Source organism: Tinamus guttatus, unplaced genomic scaffold (genome assembly GCF_059628265.1).
Source record: "Tinamus guttatus ecotype Peru unplaced genomic scaffold, ASM5962826v1 Tinamus_guttatus_pri_ptg000535l, whole genome shotgun sequence".
Classification (NCBI taxonomy): Eukaryota; Metazoa; Chordata; class Aves; order Tinamiformes; family Tinamidae; genus Tinamus; species Tinamus guttatus.
The window spans coordinates 77,163-98,249 of record NW_028289069.1 but is presented as its reverse complement, the minus strand read 5'-3'; the positions used below and the strand labels follow the sequence as shown (position 1 = coordinate 98,249).

Here is a 21,087-nt window from a genome sequence, read left to right as displayed (position 1 = left end):
ACATAAAATAACGTAATAGTAAGGTTGCTCAAAGTTCAGCTGCAGTATTTCAGACACAGAATACCCACAATATACCCAAAAAGGGGGGATGAAAAAAGAAAAAAAAATCCTAACATGTGAAGTACTTTAACCAGCTGTAATCTTTCCAGAATTGCTGCTTCTGTTCAAGATGTGTTACATCAGCTTTAGTGTAAGTCTAAACATAACCAGTTTTCTATAAAATTCTTGAAAATACAAGAAAAAAGACCTGCTAGTCAGTACAAGCTGAAATCAGTGGGATTACCCGGAAAATAGTACCATATAACTTGAAAGCATAGTCAGCCATAGCCTGTCATAAATATCTTTTAACATCAGCAAAATTCAGACATCACCAAAAACAGATGGACTTATTAAATGCGAGCAGTAAGGGTAATAGTAAAAAAAACAAAACTCTGAAAAAACTTTAAAAACGCCTTATTTTTAGTGAATTTTTCTGTTTATTGTGTGACTCATTAATACAATGACTGCACTGGATCTAGATCAGATCATGCCAACTCCTTCTGAAGTTTCTCATGTTATATTTTAATCAGTCATGTGAATGTGGCAGCTGTTCCATGTGAAAGTACTTGCACTTTCGAGCTATTGGACAAGGATGTGTATTTCACAGGTATATAACTGTGTAATTCATACTGGGCAGACAAAATATGACATCATACAAAATCAGGCCACCCTTCTAGAAATATACTGAAGAAATGAGCATCATTCCTGTAAGGTATAGCCCACAAAACCACAAAAAGAGGAAGGTACTGCAGCTACATGCAGCATTAAAGGCTACTATTGGACGTCTAGATTTAAAATACTATTTCTACTTCCTACTTCACTTAAGTCATGCCACTTTAACAGAAATGTGCCATCAGGGTAAACAAGATTCATAATATACCAACAATAGTCCGAAATATTTTAGAAATACAGAATAATTTGCAACCATACTTGCAAAAAGTGATCTTTATTTCAGAAACTACTAAGAAAAAATGTTAAATGGGTCTTTAGAAATAGGCCCTAAACTTCCAGCACCACTGTGACAAATAGTCTGTTTAAAAATAGCTGTTTCATAAACTACAGGCATTTGCCTCAAAGTAGCTCAGGCAGAAACACTGAGCTAACTGAGCCTTATGCATGCGATGCCAGTAACAAAGGAGAGAAAACACCTGGCATTACACTGGGTGCCCAGAGAGAAGAATCCTTGTTTGAAGACACAAGAGAAAGACACGCAAAAAGGACTGTATGCAGTACCACATCTAGCTGCCTAAACAAATCTCACATTTCATGGATCCTTTTACACTCCTGTAATATTGATAGAAGAAAAGAAGGATCTGGAAAAGGAAGTATTCATTTGTCAGGAAAATGTCATGCTATAGAGTTAGCCTTTTGCCATCAAAATATAATAGTACATGTCTTTTCAGTATATTTTCAGCCGTCACTAGTAGCAGTCACATGCTCTCACTCTATCATGTGAACTTAGATCACACAGAATGTGCTCCAAAAAGTATCCCTTTTTTAAAAAAAGATATCTTCAAATAGCTTTCAGAAAATGTCAGCTATATAACTCTGCTATAGGATTTGCACATCACAAAGCAGATGAAATTAATATAACTGTACTGCTGTAAGATGAATGAAAAATGGAACTATAAACTCTTGTCATGTGCATGTAAGCAAGCCACAAGGCGCTGCTTGTTCTCCTGGAAGTTTTGGGTTCTTCTTTGTGGCAACGTGTTCTCTTCTGTTTTCAATTAAAAGCATAAATTTAAAATACCTGGGAAACTTGAGATGTATGTGTGGAATTAAAATACAATACTCATTATGTCTGGGGACTCGTCGGTCAAACTTAAACAGTGCTGAGGATTTGCAAGTCATGAAATTCCAGTCTTGCTGCCCTTGGCAAATGAAAGATGTTTGTTTTTGTTTTTGGTTTTTTTTTGAATAAAAAGTTAAGCATGTCTCACTCTGTAAATAATACTTTAAATAATTTACTTGCATTTTTTGCTTGTTTGTTTCAATAGCCTTGAGCTGACTGTAGTACTCTAAATTGATGCATTAAAGAAACTGCATTTAAAGAGAAGCTTTAAATACCTGATTAGAAATTAATTCATCAGGACGACTGAGGGAAAAGGAGGTTCACTGGTGAAGACAGCACTTTCTATTATTATTTATATCAAAGCCAAAAAAAAGCTGAGCCAAAATAATCCCTGCGATGATTTTAACCTTCTTTGTAGGCATGTGAACCAACATAAATTTAGACATCATGGTGCTTTTGAGACACCATTTGGACATTTGTCTTGTTATGAGGCAATGGCATTTGTTACAGCTGCACTCAAGAGTGGCAAGTCATTGAATAATCTAGACAGACTTTTAAGATTACTTAAACTTTTGATATATATCCTTGTGGACTTACAGAACCTAAATAGGCTCTTGTACTGCCATTATACTCTGAGCTGAGGACTGTTTCTCCAAATGAGCTGATTTCTGCCATGCCAAGAAAGAACACTCTTCTATTTCTTGCACTCCTAGAGCAAGAGTCAAGTCAGAGCTGTGAACTTTTTCTATGGCAGTTGAAAACTTAAAATGCAGCTTAGGCATTGCAAATGTTGAATTCAATTTCAATATTTACGTCCTCCTCTTCCTAAAAAACAGAAGCAAATCTCTACCCTCCCCAGACTCAGATCCTACCCTCACTTAGCCATCTTCATCCGTAACTCAGACATGACTTCTGTGATAAAAGATTGTGGATGGCTGGGGCCAGAAAAGTGAAGAAAAATATATATGTACATATATATGTGTGTGTGTGTCTGTGCGCATAAATATATACATATATATATATATTTAATGAGAAGGAAAAATTGCAACATGGAGGCAAAACTACTTGGATATGCAGCTCTCAGACACTCCTCTGATGAGCACGGATTCCCACCCACCCTTCCTTACCTTGGTGATTTAGGGAGATGCGGTTAGATGATTCTTGGAATCCCGGTTCCACCAGATCCCGCCGACCATGAGTTGAAGTCTGATCTACATTGTCCTAAAAACAGAATAGCAGAGAACCTTATCAAAAACAGGTATTCTGTATTCCTTGTAAGCTATGCTGCTCAGAGCCAAAGAAATGATAAAAAAATAAAATAAAATCTTTGCCATAACACTGAAGGAGGAAACGATATAGGAGAAGTGGGGAAAAAATAAAAATACACGTGGGGCAGGCAAGATGGTCACAGCAATACAGGCAGGCATAAATCTAGAAAAAATGACTGTGCTGTTGGTTCATCTGTACGTCAGTTTTATGTTTCAAACCAAGAAACCGTGATGCAAATGTACTTCCTAGCTTAACAAAAGTTTTCTTCTTGCATCAAATTATGTAGAGGCTCGGGGCTTTGTTTTCTTTAATTCCAAGACTGTGGCTTAGGGATTTGTAACTAATTAACTGGACCGAAACAGATTCGGTAGTGAACTATCAAACCTCAAGAGGAATCAGAAGTTCAGTTTAGATAAACATCCATGATTCTGGTTGCCAACCTGATTTTTTTTTGTAATAGAACTCCCACAAGATCAGGTTTCAAGAAGTTCTAACATCGACTCAATTTGGCTAAGTCTAAAATACCACAGTTTCTCACAGACCTTGCCAAATAAAAAAAAAAAAGAAAAAAAAACTAGGAGAGAACAGGGAAGATGAAATATAAACAAAAAATAAGCAAAGTAAAATAAGTCACACAGATTTTTAAAAGCAACAATACGAGAAGGAAATTTTGGGAAGGTGCACCTTTTTTTTACAAGCTTGCCATGACCTTGTAAATACCAGCTGGGCTGGGTATGAAAAGGCAGAGGCAAGGTCATCAAGTCCCCCATACTAGTAGATTAGGGCCCATGGATTGTGATGCAATGGCACACACGACTGTATACACATTGCTACTGTGGCCAACACGTGAGATAAATCCAGTGGCATGAATCACATTTACGTCAAAGCCCAGGAAGCTCCTTCATAGCAAATGACATTGCAATTATGTCTGAGCGGTAGCACACGCACAGTGACGCAAGCACATACAACCGCGAGCCTCCCGCCCAGCATTTCCAGGCTGCAGAATGCAAGTTAATGCTCAAAATCCTAATTTGTGCAACATCCTGGGATAAGAACAGCAGAGTCGTATGAGATATGAAATTAAAAATAGATTTTGTCTGCCCTTGAGAGGGCCCAGCTCAAACAGCAGATCCCTGAGCTTCAATCCAAGAGCCAGTTGAAATGAGAGACTTCCTATAAACAATACTCTATTTGCTCTTGCTTTCTTGAAATACAGCAACATTTGTTAACAGTCTCACAGAGGCTAACTGCACACTTGTTAGGAATGGGCAACTCAAGCTCCACATCACTCGCAGCCGCAGTGTCACACCACAGCATCAGTAGTGCTTCTGAAGGGCTCATCGCTTTCCCCGAGTACCTCCCAGGAATACCACGAGGCCAGCACCAATGCAGACCAGAACACCTGAACTCTGAATTTCGTGCAGGGAAGTTGGAACTTAGCAATACCTCGAGGTATCTCTGCAAGATGCAGAAGACGCCCACAAAACAGGGTGCCTGGGGCCCCAAAAACTTGATGCAGTTCCTTCGAAGGCTCCACGGACAAGAACAGGAAGGAAAAGTCTGAGGCAAAATTTGGACCAGCAACACGTAATGGCAACAGAAACACGAGGTGGAATAATATAAAGGAGTCGTAAATTATATGAGAAATGGGATTAGAGGAGCACGATGTGCTCAGACCCACAGGCCTCTTTGGCAAAGCTGTAGGCAAAGTCCCAGAGCAAGGGACACCTGGAGCTGTGCAGGCACAGCCAGGCGCCTCAGCAGAGCTGAAGTGCCGCCCGCAGCCACAGGCGAGCGCCCCTTCCCCAGGGAGCCGTGTGGTTTGCCAGGGGCTGGGGCGAAGGCAGCACCCAAACTGCGAGCGCTGGGCAGCTTTAAAGAGCTTGCCACGGACTCCGCGTGACCACCAGGGCCTATTTATGCAAGTCCTTCACAGGCAAGCAGTGGCGCCTGGCCAGCAGCGGCAGAACTCAGACGGACGTGGGAACAAGGTTAAAAAAACATACATATATTTATATATATAAAGTTCTATAATTGCTGCGTGCCGCGCCGTCGCGGTGCGGGTGGCAAGACAAGGTGGGCACCTGCTTTTGTCCGTCACCCCCTGCCCCCACGCGACACTGTGCTCCCTCCAAAGCCACGTGCTTCCTCTGTATTCCGACCCGCAGCCAGCCCCACTCTGCCCACCAACGCTTCCAACGTGAAACTAAAGCACGTCACTTAACTCACCGCATCACCCGGCTATTATCACTGTATTTTTAGGAGGTGGTTTGGGCATTAGTCCCCGCTAACGGGCTTGCATGTGCTGCCTGCCCCGCCGGGCAGCCTCTGCCCCCCGGGCTGATTAATCAAGTGACGAGGCAGCGCGCTCGCAGTAGCTGAAGCAAGGTTTATTTTTACAGAGTCTCTTAAAGCGCTTATGATCACCCTGACGCCGCAGGTTAGCTTGCGGGGGCCTCTGCAGATCCATCCCATGCAGTGCAAAAATGCCACGCGCCTGCATCACCTTGGGAGCTGCCACCCGTCCACAAACCACATCACCTCCCTCTATCAACAACCAGGACAACCTGGGATTATTTTCCAGTCCTTAGCCAAGTCTTTCAAGTTACGCTTATTCGGCTGTCACATATCATAGTCGCTGCTATTTGCGCTAGCACAGTAGCTGCTGTGGTTATCACAGAAAACACGAGTTCTGACATTTTAATCAGAGAGAGACTCCACCAGCTGTGTACTAGAGCGGCTCTGCCGCCTGCATGCGTGTTCCTTGGTTGCCTTCCTTGGCCCTGGGGGCTGCTGTTCCTGTCTGCAGATGAACTCAGCAGAGCTGAACTTACAGTTCTGGGATGACCAGTGCGTTACTCACCATTACAACTGCTCTCATCCTGGTTCCTGCAGGAAAGCTTTTCCATGCATTTAGACAGATCTTACAGGCAAATAGCCCTTAGAATGGAGGAAGCAAACCCACAAGCACAAATAATAAGCTACCATCTACACTCCTGTTCTCTTCTCCTTTCTTTACAAAGCAAGCAATGTGAATTTAACGAAGATGGAAAAAAGCTGCAAATTTAAGTAACAGGGGATTTCCAAGCCTCTAGAGAAAGCTACTCTAACTTGAGCAGCCACTGGAAGTTAAAGAGATTAAGAACGGACACAAGTGGCAGCAGAGCTTCTCAGAAGCCCGTGGGAGCACGTCCAGACTCTGCATGTCCAGACCACCAAGACGACAGTGCTTGTGTTTGGACTCGTTGTAGCCGTCTGCAAACCCACACGGCCGTGCCCCTGAACAAAAGGTTCAATTGAGCAAGAGTCACGCAGGCTCCTGCCAGCAATCCCACAGTGACAAATTAAGATCATGACATACTTCTGATGTTTGTACACTGTCCAACACAACAGAAAGCAAAGGCAGACGTGCTCACGGGCTGCGCTTCAGTCTAAGAGACGACCAAAACAGATACTCCTCGGTCCGCACAGCAGCTCTCCTGTGGCTACGGCACACTGCTGCCCACTTAGTGGTGTCACTTCGTCACACTACGCTGGTGTCTCAAAACTAATCAAGCAAGAAGAGAAAACTAGCCAGCTCATTACTTGAGCCACCTTACCTTTCAGGCAGGCTGCTTAACGCAAAATTAAGTACTTTTTGAGAGCCCAGACTGAACAAACTATGGCAGAGGTTTCACGTATAAGTACGTTCAAAAGAAAGCAATTATTAAAATTCACTGATGAGCAGTCCATCAAGGGCTATTAAACAGTGGATATAGCTCTTTGCCCAGGGAACCCGGAGGCTGTAAGGGAAACCTTGAGAAATTACACTGTCTCCTAGGTCTCCGCAACTTATTAGAGGCTGAATGAGGAGGTAGACAGACACCTAGATGCAGAGGTAGATAGACACTTCTTTAGTGTCCAGACTATAATACATATTATGTTTCTGTAGTTCCTTCCATCTCGCTTGACAATAAACAAATTAGGCAGCATTTCTACTGAGGGTGACTTCATACCATTCTTTATGTCCCAAATGAAGGGCATTTTGCATGCAAGTAACTTTTTTTTTTTCCCTATATGAAGTTAATAAAGTGATCTATGCCTGTTTCTGCATTGCTTTCTAAGCTTTTTGCGCCATGTTTCTGTAGCTTGGAGTTACTTAAAGCCCCATACTTTACAAGGAGGAGGGCAGAATCAGTTATGGGAAATGCTGAGCATTCAACTTTTACCCAAATGGATTTTCCTTTCGTTTACTGGTATCTGCAGCCGACAACAATTTCTGTTCTGTCACCCAGTTTTATACTTTGCCCTGTGAAGGCAAACATAGACTATTACAAGAAAAGAGAGACAGACTCAGATCAATGTGTAAGCTCTAATCCAAACTCCAAGGTCTATATCAATTAGTAATGCATGTGATGCTCCTTCCTTAAGATTTAAGTCACTGGGCTTCCTCGTGGCTAAATACAGCAGCACTGTCTCCTAGCAGAAATCTGCTTGGTACAACATATTTTCAGCCTGCCTTACCGCTGACACCCCAAAGCAATAAGAAAATTTGTCTCAAATACAGCTGTTAGGGAACATCAAGGCTTTGGGGTTTGTCCAAAGTTATTGTTTTACAAACAATTTCAATTTTACTCATCCACAGCTTATATTTTTATTGTCTTCTCCTAGAGCTGTTTCTGGGGTGCTCCAACCTCATCTTCCCTGGGCTAGTGCTTAACATGCAATGGGAAGGAAGGAGAGGGAAAAAAAAGTTTTGCACACCAGGCAAAAAGCTTAAAAGCACATTCTCAGAAAAACCACATATTACATAATTAAAGAGCTGTAACTAGCTTTCCAGCCCCTTAACTATAGTCATTTGGCTAGGTAAGAGCCAACTGAAAGGCTCAGTAAGTCAACAAAGCAACTGTGAACCTGGCATTTTAACATTCCTCATTGCTAAGAGAGCTTGTACAAACATGGGCTTAAAATAAAGCCACGTAGCTTTGTCAAAAGTTAGACTCTATTCTGAAGTAGCAAACCCACTAACAGTTGGATTCTCCTCATTTTACAATACTGACTGTCAAGACTGACAGAGATAACCCCAGGCACCTCCAGCAAACATACCCTGTTTCGGATTATTAGAGCAGCACAGCTAGAAGCACATTCCTTCCGAGAGCCACCCGTTAGGTTGTATCACCTCCGAACGGGATCACTGTGAATCACACAAAACACACAATATCCTGGAAGGGCGCACAGACCTTCACTATCCACACACACGTACAACCCTCACCGGGCTGCAAAGCCCATCAGATACAAATGCAAAACCCACAAGAATCACAAGATGTCATAAATTAAAAAAGGAAAAGAAACAGGACAGACCTGTGCCCATGGTCTATGTCTCTGGAGTGGCAGGGAATTTGTTAAATGAAGTTGTGATCACAGGAATTATATTACACCCCATGATGCAGGGGAGGGCAGACATAGTTGCCAGTCTGACCTTGGAAGAACTTCTATTCCGACCCCCATCTGAATTTTACGAACCCACTGCCCAGAAAGTGCTACAATTCAGCACAAAATGGGGTTTTCAGATCCAGTCTACATCAAAATCCAGTAGTGTGCACACTCCAAATCAATAAAGTGTGTCCTCTTCCACACCAATAAAAAAAAGCTTGATTACCACCTTCAGAAGACATTTCAGATTTATTCTGAGGAATATTGTCACTGCTATATGCTTTGCCATTACCCGCACTGCAATTACTATTAGGGCAGTATTGTTTCATACCAGAAGATACTTTCAGCAACTAGACAATTTCACAATTTCTTCCATTTTGAGAGAAAAAAAAAAATCTTATGCTCCCCAGGAAAAAAATACCCACTTGGTTAAGAACTTGGTAAGAGCTGCACTACAATAAGCAACCTCCCCAAAGTTACTTTGTAATTACTTTGCAGTTTATTCAAAAAAGCTCTGCTTCAGCAAGGTACGACTCAGCACACTATGCTCTCTAAAATCCTCAGCAATGGACTTCCATAGTATAGATACTTGTGAGCACTACAGATTCAGCTTGTATAGGTTGAATTTTGTAAAACCAGCATTAGCAGCGTTTTTTAATTCAATTGCAACTGTAATTTGATAAAAAAAATAGCTTCAAATTAAATAAATATCTCACTAGATATAGTACTTTCTTAATACAAGCTAACTACTTCTGCAAGAATTTAGCAGGTCTTCACACAGTTATTGTGCAGAGAAAATGCTCAAGTATATCCCACAGCATGTACATTTTGGTCTAGGTCTCATTTATTATGGTAGAAGAGATTCAAAGCATCATGGTTGCTGTCTTTTAATCATCTAGCAAGAAGGGAATCCAACCGACAGGCTTAGAAATGCTAAAAGCTTTGTTCTATTTTTAATGAGACTAAACCACTGTGGCTGTTAAGAGACGGTTTACATAGTTCACAGCTAAAGTAAAGTCTTGAAATATAGAGGAAAAAAGTATACAAGATTCTCAGTGAAAGCAATCACTTCTTAAAGCTGTCTTCAGCTAAGCACTTACAGAAATGAAGCATTTATTTTCTGATGAAATGTCTTTTTGATTCATTTTTAACACACAGACTAGGCTCCATTTCATTTCTCACAGAACACCATTGAATAAATGCAGTTTATGTTAGGAAATAGCATTGGTTAGAGATTTTCACAGTGGAAAATCATATGCTTATACGGAAATTCTGTTTCCTCTATTAGTGCCCACAGATCCTGACAATGAATCTTTACTTTGTACTTAACTGTAAGTTAGCTTTACTCTCAAAGCAAGTCAGTCTCGCTGCCAAAGGACTGCAAAGCTACAAAACCCCTACTTTACTGCACATTTCATGCTTTTTTTTATTTTGGTCAATATTGACTCTATCCATAAGGTTGGTGAAAGATCTGTATTCTGCCAGAGAACATGTATGTGGTGGCAGGAGTTAAAAAGAAAGCAGAGCTTTGCTACTGTCAGCTAAACCAAGAAGAGATAATACATAGACAAAGGAAAGATGTCATATGTCTTTAAAAAAAAAAAAAAAAAAAAAAGTCTTCCTGTGGGGTTTAGCATCATTCTACTTAAATTGAGTTAAAAAGATAGCAAAACTCTGTTGAACTTAGGCACACATAGGCATACCAGCTACTGAACTAGATGGTGCCCACCCCAATCTAAGGGAGTATTTTACCTCTAGGAAGGTTGCTTGTAAAACTCTACCCTCACAAGGGTTCCTGACAGGCCAGCTCCCCAGGTCTTGTTCAAGTTGCTGAAGTGCCTGGCCGGACTCTACTCCCTCCTTACGAGAAAGAGGAAAAGATGAGTAATATATATGAATATTTGCAACGCAGGTGCTATGGAAAACTTGAGTACATAATGCACCTGCCAACACCAAGACATCAGTCTACTCAGTTTCCTCAAAATGTTTTAACCTGCATTACAAAAAAAAAAAAAAAAAAAAAAACACCTCAACATGTTCTTCTGGGAGAAGTTGCTACACACAGAAAGAGGGTACAAGTTACCTGATCGTTTTCAACCCTCTGCCCTCCTGAAACTCATCAGACCTGTGAAATAGAAGTTAGCTCATCTGTTCTACTTGGCATCCAAACTACTACAGCTCCGATTATAGCAACACTGGCAACCAGTGACTTCTAAGAAACTGGCTATGGGATTTGGGTTTTGAAAGTACCCCGCACGAAGCGGAGGGGAGACGTTCTACGAACTGCCTTGGACAGTCTGTCCCAGCTCATGCTAATGCCGTCCTGCATTAACTTTCTTGGAAGACTCAATGCACTAAGAGGCGACCTGTCAGATGCTGGGATTTGGCAGTACAGAAACTCACTCATGTGACCCCAAGTGGGGGGAGTTTTGAAAGGGAAGAGAAAACCAAGGTGCTACCTAGCTTGTAAGAACAGCCATTTCTCTGTAAGTACACTCTTAGGTATTCACAAGTACACTTTGGAAAGAAGCAACTACAGCTAGGTGGCCTAAATTACACTTAAGTGCATGTTTGCTTTTATCTAGCTTCCCCTGAAAGTGGTGAAACTCTCACAAAGGAATGAAAAGTGTGAAACAAAGCAAAGAGATGGATGCCACCTGAAAATCAGTCTCTCTTCCTAAAGGCAGTAGTACTGATCCCTTTTTTCTTGATGGTTCAGGTTGGAAAATGTCTGGTAAGAGACGAGACAGAGCTGATGATACAGTAACAAACTTCCTATATAGCACACTCACGACATTTGTTAGCTGATCTCCTACACATGCTAAACATCCAGAGCACAAATGAAATTGGTTTTTGGGCCTTCATCTTGAAGATCTGATGAATTTCAAATGCCATGCTGATCAACTTCATATACAGGAGCACCCTGCTACTCTAAATCCACTTCAGTTGTCAGTGATTCGGCCTCTCTCTGCCTTTCCTAGTCTATCTGCTCAATTGCTGCAATTCAGGGTGTGCTTGATAGCTCTCCTCTCTCACCCTGGAGAACAATCCTTGGCATTAGAGAGCAACTAACTAGGTCTAGACATTGTTGTCCTGTTCAGCTGAACACATGATGTTGTTTACATTGCCTGAACACCTTTCTGCTTAAAGAACCATCTATCTGCTGCATAGTGCAATCTGTCCCAGAACTAACTCCTCACCTCAGAGAGGGATGTTAATGCTTCAGGTGGCTTGCTTTCTGCTAGATATGGAATTAGCTTTGCGGGCATCTCCCAAACAGCAAGTCTTACTACAAGAAAGGTATTTAAGAACTCAGAAATGAAGTAGAGATTCATATATTGCAGCTGACAGTTCTATAATTTACTATAAAACCCAGGTATAGCAACTCTAAACCATGCACTCAAGCCTTTTCTTCATTGCCAATCCAGCATTAGTTGTACAGTACACTGCACTCACCCACAAACCATGAGGCAGGGTTACAAACTCTCAGAGCAAATCAATATGGTAATTTATACAAAGAGGATGGAGTTTAAGACAACATACAGGTTCTTAAAAAAAAAAAAGAACCTTGTGAACCTTGTCCTTTCGTATTGCTTGCACTGTGGTGTGCCTTCAGGAAAAAAGAAAAAAGAAAACCCTTGCCAATAAAACAAGATACATTTATTTCATCCCTTAATCATATTTGAATTTTATTTGATCTTCACATTTTTAAAAAAGTGACATTACTGTGTATTTCTCACCAGCCATTAAAGCAGCTTTCCTAAGGGAAAAAAAATCCTCAGTAGCGTGTTGTTTTACTAGCCTTCATAAAGCTACTGCTCCCAAATTTTACTGGAGGTAGGACAGTATTTCCAACACAAACTGTGCTACAGTGCCACCTACATACAAATTTTCAATTCAGAACAGTTTGCAAGAATCACAACAAAATTAAGACTAACACCAGTGATCTGGATGCTTTCATTACACCAGCATCTTATCTCTATTTCTGAAAATGAATGAAACCTGATATATTTTTAGCATCTCCATACCCCTTAACAGAGTATGGTAAAGAAATCATTAATTTCACTATTGTAATATTCAAGCAGCTCAGAGATGCTTCTTAGCACGACAGCTTCTCTTAGTGGATATTTTACCTGTGATTTATAAAAATCTAGTTATGAAATGCGTTTCAGTTTTTCCAGTAGTACTAAGTGTTTTCAAGACTGTGTTTTCATAGTCTTGACTTTTTTTTTTTTTTTTTAAATGCAGTGGTTGCCACCTTTGCCCCTCCTTAAAGCAAATGAGCTAATTGGAGCTGGCTCTAGCAACTACCCTGCATCAAGAGGGATTTATCAGAACATCTTTATTGACTTAGCATTCTGTATAAGAGACAAATTCTGAAAAGCTCAGCAATTTGCATTTAAATAGTAACAGATCACATGTAAAGTTGCAAGCCGCTCTGGAAAGCCCAATACAAAGTTTAAATCTTTAGTTTTTGCACAAACTGGCACTGGATTAAAAAACGGCTTGCTAAAAGCAAGACTGCTAATCACCTCTTCTTTTGGGTTGGCCTTTTTTTTTTTTTTTTTTCCTCCTTAACTGGTTCACAGCAAAAAGTGTTGAGTGACTGCTTGTTTTGATATTCAGCTTCTCCTTGCTTTCTGTTGAGGCCTACTGGATACATCCAAAGAGACCCAGTGCACTTGAGAATGTACATTGCAACACTTTAATATGGTGAACAACAATTGCTCTTTTAATTCTAAGTTCCCTTGAATACTAGGCTATGGTAAGATATCACCAGACCAAAGAGCTCTCATAATTGCCAGTGTGTTACTGGAGGGCAGTATGGTGTGCCAAAAATTACAAAGGTAGCACATGAAACAAAGCAAACAAATCAACCCAAACAAGACAAGCATGCACAGGGTCTCCAAACGATGACAGATTTCAACAGCTGTGTAAAACCTGGTCAAGTCAAAAGAAAATGGTTTCCATCTTAAGAAACCCCAAACAAAGCAAAACAACAATAAAACCCATAGCATGTGTGCGCATACTGCAGCATTTCATTGCATTGGTCTCAGTAAAGCTAGAACACTACAGCTACTAATCACAAGACCTCTTTCGTCAAATGAGCTTTGGCCGTTGACTCCAAGAAAGCTGTCAAATTAGGATTCAAGGGGCTTTACAAGATCTTTCTCTCCCCACCTTGCCCTAAAAGCCAAAGAGGAGGAGGGAAATGCAGGACTGGTTTGCTCTCCATGTGAGCAGCTACCAGGTTTGAGCTCAAGGAACGACTAACTCCAGAGTTCATGGTGGTAGGTAGCCTCACAACACCACCAGTATTTACTACACTGCTTCCTGTTGGGTTTGAGCTACCTTTTTTCTGACCTGAAAGCACAGGTTATGGAATAGAAGTAGTGAAAAAGATTCCTGCAGAGATTAAAGTCAAAGCAGACATCAAATAGAGAAACAGTAGAATGAAAAAGAAAAGAATAAAACTTTGAATTAGGCTTCAGAAGCAATGTTTGAGACAAAGTATCAAGCCGCCTACTGAATATAATTGTACTGAAGACCATATCATCTAGGTAAAACAAGAAATTTAATTGTTGCAAATTACCTGGGAGTTTGTTAGCACAATCCTGCAACACTGACACCATGTGTGTAATCATCCATTCCCATAAGGCACCTTATCACATCAGTGTACTCCTGTTCTGAAAGATACTTGTGGAACAGTAATGAAGTTTCTGATCTTCTGAGTTTCATTTTATTTTAAGCTGTTGGGCAAGTCATGATCCAAAGATAACTGGCCAGCAAACTATTTTTCTAACCTGTTCTCATCCAACAGGGTAGTTGTATCTTGCAACTAAATCATCCAACCAATTCACGTTCAGCAGCCAGCAGTTCATCACAATTTTGAGAGTATAAAGGGCTCCAGGAAAGACATCACAAGAGATGCCTTTTTAGAACATACTTAGTACTTTTGATTAATCTATCAGTCATGTCAGAGAATATATATATATAATGAAGAAGTTTCATTGGCAGGTGTATAAGCAGGTACTTACAAACTTACATCACCATATTCTATACTTCCTGACATGCAACAGTGGGCAAATAAGCACTTTCAAGTCCTAATTCATCTTTGAATTAGAAAGCAGCAGTCAGACTCTGCAAGTATTTCTAAACACAAAAGTTATAAAATGACTGTCCCAAATGTTAATATTTGGTTAGGGAAATTCCAGCCCTCTTTCTTTTTTAAAAAAAAAATCATATAAAACTGCATGTACGTATGTGGGTAGGTACTCATGCTACAAATTCCTCTAATGTATGGATATTTGCTACATTTAAGGGGAAAGCTAAAATGATTCAACTAGTACAAACAACACAAAGCACTCCACGTATACACTAAAGAACACTGTGTTACACACAATGATCCCAGACCTACCTTCTGCCACAACCCAACACAGTGAAGTATTTATTCTAGCTAAAACTTCAAATCAAGGTTCAATACAGAAGTACCACCTAACTGTTAGACTTTCAGAGTCAGAACAAGAAATGGAAGAGAAGTGAAATAATAGCCTATAAATCATATTTACTACTACATTCTTCCCATATCCTTTGTTGTTTATTTTAGCAAATTCTTTTTTAAAATCGGCATAGAAAAAAATGTGGTGGGGGTAGACAGTGGAATGGTACTCAAAAATCTAGTTTACTATCCAATTTGCCATCGGATTAGAGGGAGAATAATTCAAGAAATGGCATACTTTTGATGTACAAAGTTACTCGCTTTATGTTCAGGACATCTGACAAGATAATGCAGCAAAATTCTCCTTATATAATTTTCTTTATAAAATTTACTAAACCCACACTTAGAAGTCTTCTCCTTAGCTAGATCTCTCTTAATATATATACCAGATAAATTCATTAATTAATACATTAATTCACATATTCAAAGCTTTGCAGTTACTGCAAGATATCAAAAACAGAGCTTTTCCCTGAAGCTCAGGCACCAGATCAGCAATTTGCAGTCCAGTTTCAGAAGATGATCCCAGACCCCAGACTGAACTAATCTAAAGACCGTAGAGAACACAAACACATAAAATGCCAGTTAGGTTATCAAACCCTTTCTTCTACCCCATAATCTCTTTGCAGTTTTTAAACTAATAAAACTAGTTTTTTTTCCCTGTGCCTGACAATTTAGCCTCTCTTCTGAACTGGACCCCACTGGAGAGGGGAGGAGAGGGCCTTGCCAGGACTCCTGCCCCATCACACCCAACCCTGACCCCAGCATAGGGCCACAGACCCAGGGCAGCTTCTGACCCAAGTAGAGTTCCATCAATCGAGCCCGAGAGCAGCAGCTGCCCAAGCACATGGCCAGTGTGGCGAGATGGGGCTGGCAGCACATCCTCAGGAAGGCCGCAGAGGAGAGAGCCCACTTGGATAGAGACATTGGGACAGAGAGGAAGCACCAGCATGGCAGGAGGGCACCACAACAGGGGACACAGTACCAAGAGCTTGGCTGGGAAGCCACCAGGGAATGAAGATTGGCCTGGATCTACCTGGCCTCAGGCTCTGTCATACACTGATGAGCCCTTCTGTCCCAGCAAAACACTTGTTTCCAAAGAAGGTTAACAAAGACACACACCAGTCTGGAGAAGCCAAAGGTTTGGGCCACTTGTCTTGCCTAGACTAGGTAAGCCCACTTGTGGGATGGGGAGAACCGGAGACCACTCAGCTAAAACACATCTTTGACCCAGTCACAAGTAAGCAGTGCAATTCCAGCTACAGCAAATTTTGTGTGCTGTAAAGATTTCTGGAGTAGGCTGAAGACAACTTCACAACACAGATGAGTAGTGAACAGACTAGGAAGAGGCTCTGCTTTATCGATGAGCCATCAAAACTGACTCATTTAGAAGAGAAACTCCATGAGGAGGCAGAAGTTGATGGTGGCCTGATGCCCTCCTGGATGAAGGGAGCAGAGCTAATGAAGCTACTAGCAGAATTAACAGTCCTGAACTGCAGGAAATCAGATTTTTGGCTTGTTCAGAGGTCTGCCTGAAGGACAAAGGGGCATAGCAGAGCAAGCAGATCGCCAAGGACAGCCTGCTCCAAGCACAAGAACAGTCCATTTGGACACACAAGAAGTCTCACAGGTATGGCAGAAGGCCTGCATCGATAGACAGAGTGCTCTTACCTAAGCTCAAATGCCCAAATGCAGAACAAGTCCCTGTGGAAGCCACATGCAGGGGCATGAAAGATCGGAAATCAGCAGGTAAATTCATGCTATTTGTTGAAAAGGACAAGTCATGCTCAACTAACCTGGTATTTCAGCTCACAGTTTTACACCATTTGTATTCTTATGAGTCTCATCGCTTAATAAATTCATAAATTTACACAGCTGATGGATCACAATGCTGCCTTTCACTTTCATCACAGTGTTGTAAACATTATTCTAACACATAGCTAAAATCTTATGATATTAGACAATCCCATGGTAACAGTTTAGAATATCAAGTTATTTTCATTAGAAAAGTAGGCATATTGTTTGTACTTCCCATAGTCCCAAATGATCTTCTTCAGATACAGCAGAAAACTGTAGAAAGTTAACTAAAATGTTAAGGATTGACTGCAAGAATGTAGATTCATCAGAAATCCTCCTTTGCCTCCACTGAAGAATCAGTTTTACAAAAACCCACGTGAGTTGAAATAATGGTCTGTCACTCTCCTACACTAATAGCTTCAAGAACTTTTTCCAGAAAGGTGCCAACACCACTTTATCAGAAACCCCCTCCCGAACTGTACAGAAGTATTCAGTATTCTGGGGAACTTGCCAGCATGACAGTATTTACTGTATGACTAATATGCATTAATGAAGCACAAATGGACAACTATTTACTTGTGCTAATAACTAAAGCGCTTTATTAGAGCTGAGGCCTCCAGCATGAAGGATTGCCAGGTTCCCCTTACTTGCCAAAATTATGTCAAAAAAAAAATGGAGCCAGTGTGTAAGACTTCAAGAGCTACAAGCCAGTGTGTAGTAGAGCCTTAAGTCATTGTTTAACATTCAGCTTGTGGAGGATAAGCACTCTCCAAGACCCCTGGCTGTTTCTGAGGGCTTGTCTTTTCAGTGCAGAGACTAGGATGGGCACATTGGTCTTACCAGAGCACGAGCCAAAGCTACCTTAAAGCAGCAGCGGGGCTCAAGCGCTTTGCTGTACATTTGTGTTCTCCGACTGCTTGCTTGCCGTCTTTCAAAAATGAAAAGAAAAAAACCTATCATAATGCCTCAGACTAAAGCACCTGTACTATGCACCAACAACATGTGAATATTCTGGCCTTATGTAAACTACTACTGAAATCTGATTAATTCAGCAAAATTCCATCTTGAAAAAATAAAGGAAAACGTCCTGGTTCTACACCTTGATTTCCATACCACATCTCTTGAGAATGGCACATAGCTGCAATAGTGGAAATGGAATACAAACATGAAAACAGGAAAACATTTATGGGAACCTAGAGATAATTTTAAAAAAGTAAAGAGGTATTGCAGACTTTAATATATTAGATGTTGAAAAAGAAAAAAAAACCCTAAAGGATGAAAAGCAAGCGGGTGAAGATCCTTCCTAGTCATAGCTAGTGCTATCTAGAATTGATGGAGTCATCACTGGTGCTGCAAAGGAGGTGACATCTCCCATAAAAGCTAAGTTCACTGTGCTCAATAAGACGAGATCACCTTTTTTTGTTTGAACCAGCGGTTCAAGAGCAGGACTCAGCCATAACGGTCCCTGTCATAAGCATCAGATCAAAAGGAAGTTTTGGAAATTTCACCTACACTTCACTTGAGAAATAGAAAATATAAATTTCTTGTTTTAGATTTGGTGACACTTAAACCAGCTTAAAATTAGTTAACATAAAAAAAAAGAAAAAAAAAAGTTAAAGAAGGTCATGGCTTGAGTGCCCATGAAATTCTGCCCTTCCTTTGATCAACAGTCTGCCCTTAAACTGAGTAAGGCAAGAAAGTCTGCTGGGTGTAACTTTTAGCAGGATTTGTATCAAGATATATTTCTTAGAAATACTTAAAGAATATAAAAACAACATTTTATCTCTGTTTTTCACTGAGGACAAAATAGGCTTCTCCAAGCCAATTGGCATGGACAGCAACATTAAGAATTATGTCAGCCACAAGCATTTTCCTGAAAAGCAACAGCTCCAAATACACAGGAATCTGATCTTCCTCATAAAAAAACATAAAAACTACATAAATAAATAACAATCATGCCCAGCAGTCATTATTTCCCCATATGTAAAATACAGAATGGATTGCAGAAGGAAGGTTCTTTAAAAACAAAACAACTCCTCTTCCCCACCACACACCTAGCGCTAAAGTAATTCCAGTTGACTAAAACAAGGCAAAATTTAAATAACAGTTGCATTCTCTAATATTTCAGGCTTGCCACAGACTTGGAAGTGTAAAACTGTCCTAGGCTGAGCACATCAGCTTCTCTCTTCCATTAAGGAAGTGCTGTTACTAACACAAAAACATGCCTCCTGGTAGTTCTCAAAAATAACTAGTTGGTAAATAGCTTATTATATATTTATTCCTTTGGAAAACATCCTATTCCAAATAAGTAGTTATACAGGACTTAACTTGGTACTACAGCCTGCTAAACTGCTTGTTATCGTTATTCACAGTGCTCTCTTGTGAAGTTTTTGGAGAAAAAAAGACCAGAAATGGGTCTGGTTTTTATCAAAGTAGATGTTCCTAGAATCCACAAGTGGCATCTTCACAACTGTACATAAGTCAGAGCCTGGAGAGACCCACTGCTTTTTGTTTCCTTGCAAAATAGCCTTGCAAATAATATGAATAAAAGCCATGAAGTTTTCCCCATAAATTCTGTCATCAATTTTCAACTGCAATAAAGAGACATAATAAAAACACTTGCTTGAACATGCAAAATGTATTCATTTGAATGAAAATTCCCCAAATGGCACAACACAAGCACAGTTTTCAACTCCGCCCTCAGCTGTGAATGCATATGGTACCTGCCTGACTTCCCCAAGAGCCTGGCTTCACGAGCAGCACCAGACTGCTCAGATTTTTCAGGAGAATGACAAAGCAGATCAAGACCAAGAACCTCCTCCGAAAAGCAGTAAACTTGGCAGATCTGAAGGTGTATGCAAACTGTGGCTAAATCTAGAGGTGAATCTAGAGAATGCTCTTATAAAAGGATGCAACGAGATGGGAAAGATTGAGTCACTCTGCTGGTCAAGCACGAGTGCAAAACCATCAGGAAGATACAAAGCTGAGTTTCATTACTCGATTTCCTCACTTGATTTGCAACACCTAGATTTTATTCTTGCTGCTATTCAAAATCCAGAGGAAAGTAGTACCAAGAAGCCTAATCACTAGAATGCTCTGAATCTTTTCTTTTTTGAAAGATCATGTATGGAGAGAAATGTGGTTCTAGACATTAAAATTGCTTGTTTGCATTCACTTTCAAGAAATGCTCTTTATATTTTTCCATCTCCACTTCCACCTAAAAAGTTACCTATATAAAACAACTTCATGGGAAGCAAATTTTTGGTAATCCTTCAGGTACATCCTTTTGCTTCCTTACAATACTCTGTTCATATGTGAAAGTGGAGCCATGTACACTTCCAATACCATCTTTAAACTGTGTATTTCTATTTTAACATGAGCACAAGCATCAGCTTTTGGGACACTTCTTTTAGTAGACAGCAGCTAGAAACACACATCCAGTTGCTCTTCAAAATCTATGCAGTGGCCTCAACCCTATCTGTAAAACTCATTTACAAGCTGCACTCAAGGAGATAGATTTCATAACTTCGTATTGGAGGCAAGATGCCTTGTAAAAACATTTACTAACGTTCTCACTGCCTTGTACTTCATGTCTGCTGCAGTCCGTCAACCCTGTACACCACTTAAAACATGAAAACCGCTAAAACAAGAGCATCATCAACAAAATATCTGTTGACTGACACCATATTTCAGAAATCTGAAGACTTTCTGCCTTGGCAGTAGCAACATTTCAGCTTCATCTCCTCATACAATATGAAGAGGAATGATGCAATTCAATCAAGCCTCTGCTGCTCTGCTCAAGGGCTTTGAAGCCTCTTTGAGCCCCGTGGTTGTTCCACTAGCCGGAAAAGCCCCAGTTCCTGGAGAAAGTCCATACAAGCAACAGCCTTGCACAGTTCAGCCTAAAGCATAACCTCCGCCACTTTTTATTTTGAATTTTAAAGACAATAAGGAATAGTTGACCATAGCTGACAACTGCTCAGTTTTCAGAGCGTGTCACACGGACTAGGTCTCAATAGCGCTCCCACACATAAGTTTTCAGGCCACTTGGATACAAATTCTGCAATTATGGTTTGGGGTTTTCTTTGATGTTTTGTTATGAAGCACTAAGAAGCTTTTGGCGCTCAGACATTTATTCATATAGCAGCACGTGCATCTGTGTTGACACTGAGTATCAGATTGCTCTAGCTCCAAAGAATTTTGTGGCAGAGAGCAGACAAGTCATACAGGAGGCATGTGGATTTGATAGGAATGAGGTTTCCGGCTCCCACCATGACAG

At 40.6% G+C, this 21,087-nt stretch overlaps 1 protein-coding gene across 3 annotated transcripts in view; it reads right to left on the bottom strand.

Moving 5' to 3' along the window:
• Positions 1-21,087, bottom strand: part of GRB10 (growth factor receptor bound protein 10) — a 145,468-nt gene that overhangs the window by 81,965 nt on the left and 42,416 nt on the right. For all 3 annotated transcript variants that reach the window (XM_088534088.1, XM_088534087.1, XM_088534089.1), the window contains one exon: positions 2,962-3,055. In XM_088534088.1, coding sequence (XP_088390214.1) covers positions 2,962-3,055 — 94 coding nt within the window. The remainder of the gene's footprint in view (positions 1-2,961; positions 3,056-21,087) is intronic.